Source organism: Gymnoscopelus microlampas (genome assembly GCF_963454915.1).
Source record: "Gymnoscopelus microlampas genome assembly, chromosome: 11".
Lineage (NCBI taxonomy): Eukaryota > Metazoa > Chordata > Actinopteri > Myctophiformes > Myctophidae > Gymnoscopelus > Gymnoscopelus microlampas.
This window is the reverse complement of record NC_139948.1, coordinates 44,779,151-44,788,595: the sequence shown is the minus strand read 5'-3', so window position 1 is coordinate 44,788,595 and position 9,445 is coordinate 44,779,151. Positions and strand designations below refer to the sequence as shown.

The 9,445-nt window shown below is 41.3% G+C and overlaps 5 protein-coding genes across 5 annotated transcripts; all 5 read left to right on the top strand.

Moving 5' to 3' along the window:
• Window positions 1-1,666: 1,666 nt before the first annotated feature.
• LOC311056385 (histone H4) lies at window positions 1,667-1,978 on the top strand (the record flags this gene model as incomplete). The annotated part of the gene is made up of 1 exon (XM_084072957.1): window positions 1,667-1,978. The coding sequence occupies one exon, from the start codon at window positions 1,667-1,669 to the stop codon at window positions 1,976-1,978; it is 312 nt and encodes a 103-aa protein (XP_083929083.1).
• A 1,160-nt stretch (window positions 1,979-3,138) lies between these two features.
• Window positions 3,139-3,513, top strand: LOC311056383 (histone H2B-like; the record flags this gene model as incomplete). Its single annotated transcript, XM_084072955.1, has 1 exon — window positions 3,139-3,513. The coding sequence occupies one exon, from the start codon at window positions 3,139-3,141 to the stop codon at window positions 3,511-3,513; it is 375 nt and encodes a 124-aa protein (XP_083929081.1).
• Window positions 3,514-5,286: 1,773 nt separating this feature from the next.
• On the top strand, window positions 5,287-5,895 carry LOC311056360 (histone H1-like; the record flags this gene model as incomplete). The annotated part of the gene is made up of 1 exon (XM_084072927.1): window positions 5,287-5,895. The coding sequence occupies one exon, from the start codon at window positions 5,287-5,289 to the stop codon at window positions 5,893-5,895; it is 609 nt and encodes a 202-aa protein (XP_083929053.1).
• Window positions 5,896-7,173: 1,278 nt separating this feature from the next.
• Window positions 7,174-7,557, top strand: LOC311056377 (histone H2A-like; the record flags this gene model as incomplete). The annotated part of the gene is made up of 1 exon (XM_084072949.1): window positions 7,174-7,557. The coding sequence occupies one exon, from the start codon at window positions 7,174-7,176 to the stop codon at window positions 7,555-7,557; it is 384 nt and encodes a 127-aa protein (XP_083929075.1).
• A 925-nt stretch (window positions 7,558-8,482) lies between these two features.
• Window positions 8,483-8,893, top strand: LOC311056376 (histone H3.2; the record flags this gene model as incomplete). Its single annotated transcript, XM_084072948.1, has 1 exon — window positions 8,483-8,893. The coding sequence occupies one exon, from the start codon at window positions 8,483-8,485 to the stop codon at window positions 8,891-8,893; it is 411 nt and encodes a 136-aa protein (XP_083929074.1).
• Between the last annotated feature and the right edge of the window lie 552 nt (window positions 8,894-9,445).

Below are 9,445 nucleotides of genomic sequence, written 5' to 3'. Positions count from 1 at the left end.
GTTTGTAGAACCATCTTTCACGTATTGTGTAGACTGCAGATTGATCTGGTAAGGGTGTTAAAATATAGCAAAAATGGAAAGAACACCAGAATGTAAGGAACCATTAACAATATTTGGTTATGGAATTACAAAAGTAAAAATATTAAGACACACACACTATTTGTTGTGAGTAGACCCTAATCCAAAACAATTGTATAATAAGCCGAATGTCTTTTTCCTGTTATTAAAGTATTCAATCAACAAAATCAGACGATGTGTCAATTCAAATACATGAGTAATACATATTTGCTCCCAGGTAGCTTTATACCAAAGAAAATAACGTACAGCAACAGTTCACTTGTGATATATTTACTGAACAGTTCTGTCCCATGCTGCTATAAAGGCAGGCCTAATTGATATGGGGATGGACATATTTGCTATGGCAGTCCCACTATTTTCATACAGAACGCAATGATAATTAATCATGCAGCAGGATATTTGCATCATGGAGTTCTAAAATGTGTGTTTAAAATTGTGTAACCGTTAGCTAACTCTAACTGTATTAACCATTACATCGTTGATTTAGCTATTGATGACATATACATTTTAATAAAAAATAGATAAAATCCAAAATTACATGGAGTAGTGCCAGTCGGGGGAAAAACGTTGTCACAATAGAGGACCAATTATATGAAAATGGGTGATATGGCCCATATATAAATATATATACATAAATAAAAGCAGCAATAACGCAATGTAGAAGTAATGCATACACAGCAATGCATAGAATACATCCACATTTATTCACATACATAGACCTCTAAATGAATTATTTAAACAAATATATACAAACATCTATGTCTGTCAGATCAGATCAATTAATACATTTAAGAAAAAATGCTGGGGAAAAAACACAAGATGGACAGGTTTTACAAAAAGCACACACATTTGTGCTTGCGCTTAGTTGCAAGTGTGAACTCTTAAGGGTATGGGCAAACTCAGAAAGGGATGCTGTTATAACCGGTAGTTAAACAAACCAACTAAAACAGAGCCATGTCTCCAAATGAAAACAGAAACTAGGGTGATTTGTTGTGATTTATTTTATTAATAATGATCATTTAATTATCCAGTCCACTGTTTTAAGTTGGCCTTTCTAAATGTCTTTTTGATTTAAGGTCTCATGTCTATTTTAGTCACTTCAGCCCCAGGTGATGCATTTGAATATTCTAGAGCTCAGTGAAAATGAACACCTAGAATAGATTATCCATGCTTGTCCCATTGAAATAAATGTTCTATTTTATAAGGGAGACAAGAATAGCAGCACCACAACGTTTAAACAGTAACATATATTGTTATATAAACATATAATGGTCCGATATAACTTTTGTACACAGTCAACGTGGATTCCATTTCACCATTGTTTTAAAATAGCAGTATAAATAGAGAGATAGTAGCTTTTTTAATAGTTAATTGCCTCCACCAAGTCTCTGTTTTTTTTTTCAAAACCATGCCCAATATAACGTTGGAGAGGTTATTGTCATGCAGAACACATAATAAAGGGGGTGGGGGGCTGCAGCTTTTTAGGCAACGCCCAGTGCTGCCTGTCTTCCTATACGTCCTCAGAACACAGATAAGTATGCATGGCTTCTGCTCAAGGAGTCACTTTAAATTCAACAATATCATTAAAATGTCAGGCAGAGGAAAGGGAGGAAAGGGTCTTGGAAAAGGAGGCGCTAAGCGCCATCGCAAAGTGCTTCGTGATAACATCCAGGGAATCACCAAGCCCGCTATCCGTCGTTTAGCTCGCCGTGGCGGCGTAAAGCGTATCTCCGGTCTGATCTACGAGGAGACCCGCGGTGTCCTCAAGGTTTTCCTGGAGAACGTGATCCGTGACGCCGTCACCTACACCGAGCACGCCAAGAGAAAGACCGTGACCGCCATGGATGTTGTCTATGCTCTGAAGAGACAGGGGCGCACTCTGTACGGCTTCGGCGGGTAAATGACGGACTGACTTACCGATAACCCAAAGGCTCTTTTAAGAGCCACCTACACTTTCTTTACAGAGTTTATTCCATTATTGTTGGCAATATAAGGTTAGACTTATTTGGTTTAGGTTTCAGTTTGACTCTTATAAATGATTCATGGTCAGTGAACGGGTCTCAATACTATCTCTCAATAACCACGTAGTGCACACTCAAGCTTGGAATGGTCATATTGTAAATAACAACACAAAACATAACATCATTCTGACCGTTTTAGTTACAATTGGGTGATTCGGGATATAGACGCTTAAAAACAGCCAAGATAACCTGTCTGTTTTCATGTATGTGTATGCTATTCAAAGAGTCGCCAGTGGGGGACAGGGTTGGATGAGATGGAGGAAAAGTACACTGCAGTGGCCATGATGTAACATCATGCCACTTATTTTTTTTTTTACAGATTACAAGACAAGACAGTCAAAGTTGAGGTTGTACAACTCTCTGCACATTGTACTTGTGGAAATCTTCAAGCTATAGATTCCAGGAAGATAAGTAATATGACACGAATGTAATTGTTATAAGAAGCTTTATAAAAGCTGGTCAAGATTAAGATAAGGAGTTAATATAGGGAAACCAATATCCACTGGTCCAGCATTTTCTATATTGTCTAGTGCAGAGAGTTTATTTGACCGTGGTATACTTATTTTTTGAGCGCATATGAAATTCACATTCACTTGCCAGCACCATGTCATGCTCCCTGATTCAGTTTGGAATAAGTTCCCATAGTGGGAGTCGAACCGAGGCGGCCTGGGTGAAAACTAGGAATCCTAACCGCTAGGCTAGACCATACGGGAATGTGTAAAACCATCTATCTATAAATTATGTATCGATAGAAAAGTATGTTACAACTGGATTGAAATTGGAGCGTGGAACAGAGCTATTCATTCCAATTTGAATATAGATTTACCCTAAATGTTTATGATACGTTATCCCTAGTAGGCGGGGAAACATGCAGAAACAGAGACAGTGTAAGACACCTCCCTCTGTGAGTCGCATAAGCAGTGGCACCAACCAATCATGTGCTGGGAGTAGCACACCTCATTTGCATTGGCATGGTATAAATACTGGTGCGACAGCGTTTCACACACACTTCTTTACTTCAACCCATAAGGAGAGAATCATGCCGGAACCCGCCAAGCCAGCGCCCAAGAAGGGCTCCAAGAAAGCCGTCACTAAAACCGCCAGCAAGGGTGGTAAGAAGCGCAGAAAGTCCAGGAAGGAGAGCTACGCTATCTACATCTACAAGGTCATGAAGCAGGTCCATCCTGACACCGGTATCTCCTCCAAGGCCATGGGCATCATGAACTCATTTGTCAACGACATTTTCGAGCGCATCGCCGGTGAAGCCTCCAAGCTGGCTAATTACAACAAGCGCCGCACTATAACGTCTAGGGAGATTCAGACCGCCGTCCGCCTGCTGCTCCCCGGTGAGCTGGCCAAGCACGCCGTGTCTGAGGGCACCAAGGCTGTGACCAAGTACACCAGCGCCAAGTAAACTACAGTCCGCTCTAAACACAACGGTCCTTTTAAGGACCACCCATATTATCAAGAAAGGGCGCATCCATATAGATTTTAATTTGAACTACTTCGGCTATTTATTAGAAATGTGATACTTGACACTGCACCCCCCCCCCCCCATTCGTTTAAACGGATTACAAAAGCGGTTCTTGTACTATATGTATTGCCTTTAAAAGATGTATTCATTGTAATGGTAAAATAAATACCTAAATGATCAATGTTAAGATAGAGAAAGCTTAGATAAACAGTACACTATAAAATGATGGAGATGTAATGGATTGTAGGTAGCCTACTGTTAAAAAATAGCATAGTAGGCTTCTTGTACTATAGTAGAATTTGAGTAGCCTACTTTACTGAGGGTCTTTTGCATATTCTAGTGTCCCTTTGACTGGAGTCGTTTCTGCTGATTGTCCTTCATTCAAAAATAGACCTTGATGTAACCAGGCTTGACTTAAAACAATGTAGTGGACACCGAGAGTATTTTTATCTTGTGGAAAATCACTGGACTTTCTATAATGATAGCTTTAATTTATTTAGCGCCTTTCATGAACCATGTGACGCTTACACAAAAAAGCAACTATATTTTAAGATGGCAGAATGGACCTTACATTTACACCTTTAAAAAGTACACAGTGCAACAAAAAACACCTAAAAAGGATTACAATCTGTGGTCCATGTAAACACCAAATAAACTTAGCATTTATAAATTATGATGTGATGTTTAGATCTGTCCATGCATTGGGTGATTGTGAGCACTATGAGTAAGGCCTATATATAGTATATACCTATACATACATTGTGTAGTCTTACGCATATAGCGAGTGATCAGACCTCATAAGCATGATATGCATGAGCGTGACAGCTCAACACTGGTCATGGCATTATTTGCCATAATTAATTTAGGTGTCAGTGGTGGCCAGCTAATGTACATTAACACATTTAACTGATACACATGTGGTGTTTATTTTCCTCTGCTGTGCTCCTTGGCTACCGTATTCCTTTTGATAAAATACAAAAATATATATTGCATACCCATATTGCCTATTATAATTACTTATGAAGCAATCTGGGTATACATGTGCTGTGTAAATTGCTTGTAAATAAATGGTGTGCTGTGTTTATACATTTGAAATCATGTCAAGTAATAATTATGTAATATGTCATATGTTTTGTAAATGGCACCATTGGAAAAGTGGAGCTTAACTGGCCACAGGGAAGGACAACAGCAACACTGTGTTTGCAGACACTGGAAAGTTTGAAATTTAAAACAAAACGCTTTGCCAAAGAGGATCTGTTTAACTGTTGTTCCAAAGTCAGACATCTCAGCTTGATCTGCAGCAAATATGGAATTGGATATTCTATGTTTAAACTATTTTAAAAGACAAATTACAGAGGAAAGCTGGCAAACTCCTCTCCTTGTAATGGTGTATATGTGAGGTTTTTAACATCTCCAAACAAAACTCAGGAGTCCTCAGCGCTCCACATGATTTGATTATGAAGTGAAACATGTCTGCTATCGGCTCCATTTGTTGTTTTGACTTAAATCCATTTCTACGTCTGTATTTTATTTGGTTTTAGTTGTGTAGAAAACACAAGTGTCTCAGTATTCTGCAGCACACAGAGCACTGACCCAGTGGGTTGAGTCTACATGGTTCTCACACATCCTTTAAGTTCCACCCCCTCCTCCTCTATTTCATCAGTCTCTACTCAGACTTTAGTCAGGCGCATCTGAAACATCAACCAGAAGACAATGGCAGAAATTGCTCCAGCCCCAGCTGCCTCCCCGGCTAAAGCAACCAAGAAGAAGGCCGCCGCCAAGCCCGTGAAGGTCGGCCCCAGCGTCCAGGAGCTCATCGTCAAGGCTGTGAGCGCCTCCAAGGAGAGGAGCGGTGTGTCTCTGGCCGCCCTCAAGAAGGCTCTGGCCGCCAATGGCTACGACGTGGAGAAGAAGAACAGCCGCGTCAAGATCGCCGTGAAGAGCCTTGTGGCAAAGGGTACCCTGCTCCAGACCAAGGGTACCGGTGCGTCTGGATCATTCAAGCTCAACAAGAAGGTTGAAGAGAAGGTAAAGAAACCCGCCAAGAAGGCAGTCAAACCCAAGAAGCCGGCAGCCAAGAAACCCGCCACGGCAAAGAAATCGCCCAAGAAGGCAGCAGCTAAGAAGTCCGCAGCCACTAAGAAATCTCCCAAGAAGGCAAAGAAGCCTGCTGCAAAGAAACCAGCAGTCAAGAGCCCCAAGAAGGTGGCCAAGAGTCCCAAGAAGGCGAAGAAACCCGCTGCCGTTAAGAAAGCACCAGCAAAGAAGGTAGCAAAGCCCAAGGCAGCGAAACCCAAGAAGGCAGCCGCTAAGAAGAAGTGAACATCCACACAGCAACCTGTTTACTCCACAAAGGTTCTTTTAAGAGCCACCCACAACTTTATTTGAAGAGTTCCCTTTTCTTTTGTTTCATATCTTGGCACTGACGTTTATGATTAGTTATCAATTTAAAAAGAAAAATAAGCACAAGGTATATGCAAACTAGCCCCAAAAGAGGCCACATGAGCGCTAAAGCCTGTACATCGGTAGGCGTTGTGAGCTTGTAGATTTGCTATTTTGAAGAAAATCTGGGGGGGAAGCAGGGGAAAAGCGACATGAATAAATATATGAAAGTCTTTAAAAGTACACAGTGCATCAAAAAGCACCAAATGAATGAAAGCACATTGTAAAACATGCAACACACAAAAGACTAGACAGACAACAGCTACAAGCATTGGGTGTGAGTTTTAGATACAGATAAGGCTGTCCATGCAATCAGGGTGATTGTGTACAAATTAAATATGGTAATTTTACAAACACTGATATTTATTGATATGAATATTATATATATATATATATATATATATATATATATATATATATATATATATATATATATATATAGTGTGGCAATAGTTATTAGGAGAGAATATAAATATGCATATTGAATTCACTCATTTTATTTTATTTTTTAATCACATCTAACAGCCATGGCATATCTACATAATGATACATCACACAGAAACGGCATTATGTTCAACAAACAGTTCGTTTTACTTTGGACTATATTACAACTTAATACATTCATTATAACAATTGTATTAACAATGTAATATTGTCACACGACACTCTAAAGTCCCAGTAATATGTTTTAAAATGTGTTCATCATTACAATGGATCCTATTCACAGCAGCCTGTACATGTTGCTTAGTTGTACCTTTTTTTAGCTTAATACTGACAATGTTATTTTAGTAGCACTATTATACAGATGTTTTAAGTTTAAAGTTAAACTTTGTAGCACTAAATCATTGTCCTTTATTCATGCGACCTTTTACTATATTGTCGCTTGATTGTACAATCTGTAAAATATAAATCACACATTAGTCAATAGTATGAAGAGTGTCTGATAACTGTACTGTCTAAACTGGACATTGAACTGAGAGACGCCGTCATTCTCTGATTGGTCAGGAACGTCGTTTGAGGAGGAACCGTACGTTACTGGTTCTGATTGGTGGGGAGCATTTACAAACTTAACTCCGCCCACTTGAAGATATAAATAGTCCTGTATTCCTCTCCTTAAACACATTTCTCTCTCTAAATCTCAAGGAATCAAACACAACCATGTCAGGAAGAGGCAAAACCGGTGGAAAGTCTAGGGCTAAGGCCAAGACCCGCTCATCCCGTGCCGGGCTCCAGTTCCCCGTGGGTCGTGTCCACAGGCTGCTGCGTAAAGGCAACTATGCCCAGCGTGTCGGTGCTGGCGCCCCGGTCTATCTGGCGGCTGTTCTCGAGTATCTGACCGCTGAGATCCTGGAGTTGGCTGGAAACGCTGCCCGCGACAACAAGAAGTCTCGCATCATCCCCCGTCATCTCCAGCTGGCCGTCCGCAACGACGAGGAGCTTAACAGACTGCTGGGTGGAGTGACCATCGCCCAAGGCGGTGTGCTGCCCAACATCCAGGCTGTTCTGCTCCCTAAGAAGACCGAGAAAGCCGCCAAGAAATAAATCTCCATTCGTTTGACAAACCACACAAAGGCTCTTTTAAGAGCCACCCACTATTTCACCTTAAGAGTCTCTTTCACACCCTGTTTCACACCCTGTTTCACACCCTGTTTTCACACTCAACCCGATGATAGTAATTTAAAGATGGCAGTGTATTTCTGTTGCACTTCATACATTTCTGGCTTAATAATATCACTAATCTAATTGACTAACATTACTGAACATATTAAGCATAAAAAGCTCCTTAGGTGAATGAACACTTCTAGTGGCCAATAAGGGGCATGACGTGCAGTATATTTGAAAATGTCATATGTATGCAGGCAACCTCTAGTTGTCCGTCTTCATTAATAATCCACGTTGGTGTGGGACTATGTCAGTGACGTACTCTTCACCTTTCATAATCAAAATATAACTATTTGATTAATATCCGCAAACGTCAGCTCATTAGATTTGTGATGATTAACGCAGAGATTCTTAACTGCAATAGAAAAATGTGCATTATTATCTTAAACTCAATATTTTCATCGGGATGAGTTAAATTGAAACGCCATGCATTGCAGGGAGGGTGAAACAGTTGGTGTCTCTTAAAAGAGCCTTTGGTGGAGTTCGTTTAAATGAATGATTCATTTATTTTCTTGGCGGTTTGCAAACGGGCGCGCGAGTCCGGAACATGAGTCTCTGGCTCATGTTCAACTTAGTACTGTCTGTGAGCGCCCCACCAATCACTTAAGCGAACGAAAGCGCGGGTTGAGTATGTATGCGCTCCCCTCCAATCAGTACTAGTGGCGCGAGCGGCTCCTCCCAAAGAAGGAGGTTCCTGACCAGAGACCAATCAGAGAAAGACGGCGTCTCAGCGCCGCTGTAATAAAACCAGCATTTTGTATATGTTTAAGCACAACTCTTAACTTCGCCTTGCTGAGTGAGAAAAATGGCAAGAACCAAGCAGACCGCCCGCAAGTCCACCGGTGGCAAAGCCCCCAGGAAGCAGCTCGCCACCAAGGCAGCTCGTAAAAGCGCGCCGGCAACCGGTGGAGTGAAGAAACCTCACCGGTACCGTCCCGGTACAGTGGCTCTGAGGGAGATCCGTCGTTACCAGAAATCTACCGAGCTGCTGATCCGTAAGCTGCCCTTCCAGCGCCTGGTGAGGGAGATCGCCCAGGACTTCAAGACTGACCTGCGTTTCCAAAGCTCTGCTGTCATGGCTCTCCAGGAGTCGGCTGAGGCTTATCTGGTGGGTCTGTTCGAAGACACCAACCTGTGCGCTATCCACGCCAAGAGGGTGACCATCATGCCCAAAGACATTCAGCTCGCCCGTCGAATCCGCGGAGAACGTGCTTAAACTCACTTAACAATCTTGCCCCAAAACGGCTCTTTTAAGAGCCAACCATCTAAATTATTTAAAGGGCTATTTCCATAATGTGTAATGCATATACATTTATGAATCCAGGGCTGTAAGATCCTTATATCTAGATTAAACCCATATACAAATGCACCAATAGAACGAAAACATGACGTATGTTTGCAAGAACAAAACAGACTATTTCTCCATATTTCCACTATCTTAATTGGTCAAATCCTGAGAACACATGTTTTGCATAGATAACATGATTCATTTGCTCACTATGTAATTCTCTACCAAATGAAATGGCCTTTTTCCTACGTAAGGCATCTGCTGGTGAAATAAGTCAAATGAGGAATACAATTGCCTATTTTGTGCATTTGTCTACTAGTCTGGGACTGTGTGTTGCAGGTTATAATGCGCATGGCTACATTATCTCTGGTCTCTGCCAAATCATACTCCCTTACTCAATTTTGAATACACTATCTTCCCATACTAGGAGTTGAACCCTGTCTGCCAGGCTGGAAACCAGGAATCCTAACTGCCAGAGTA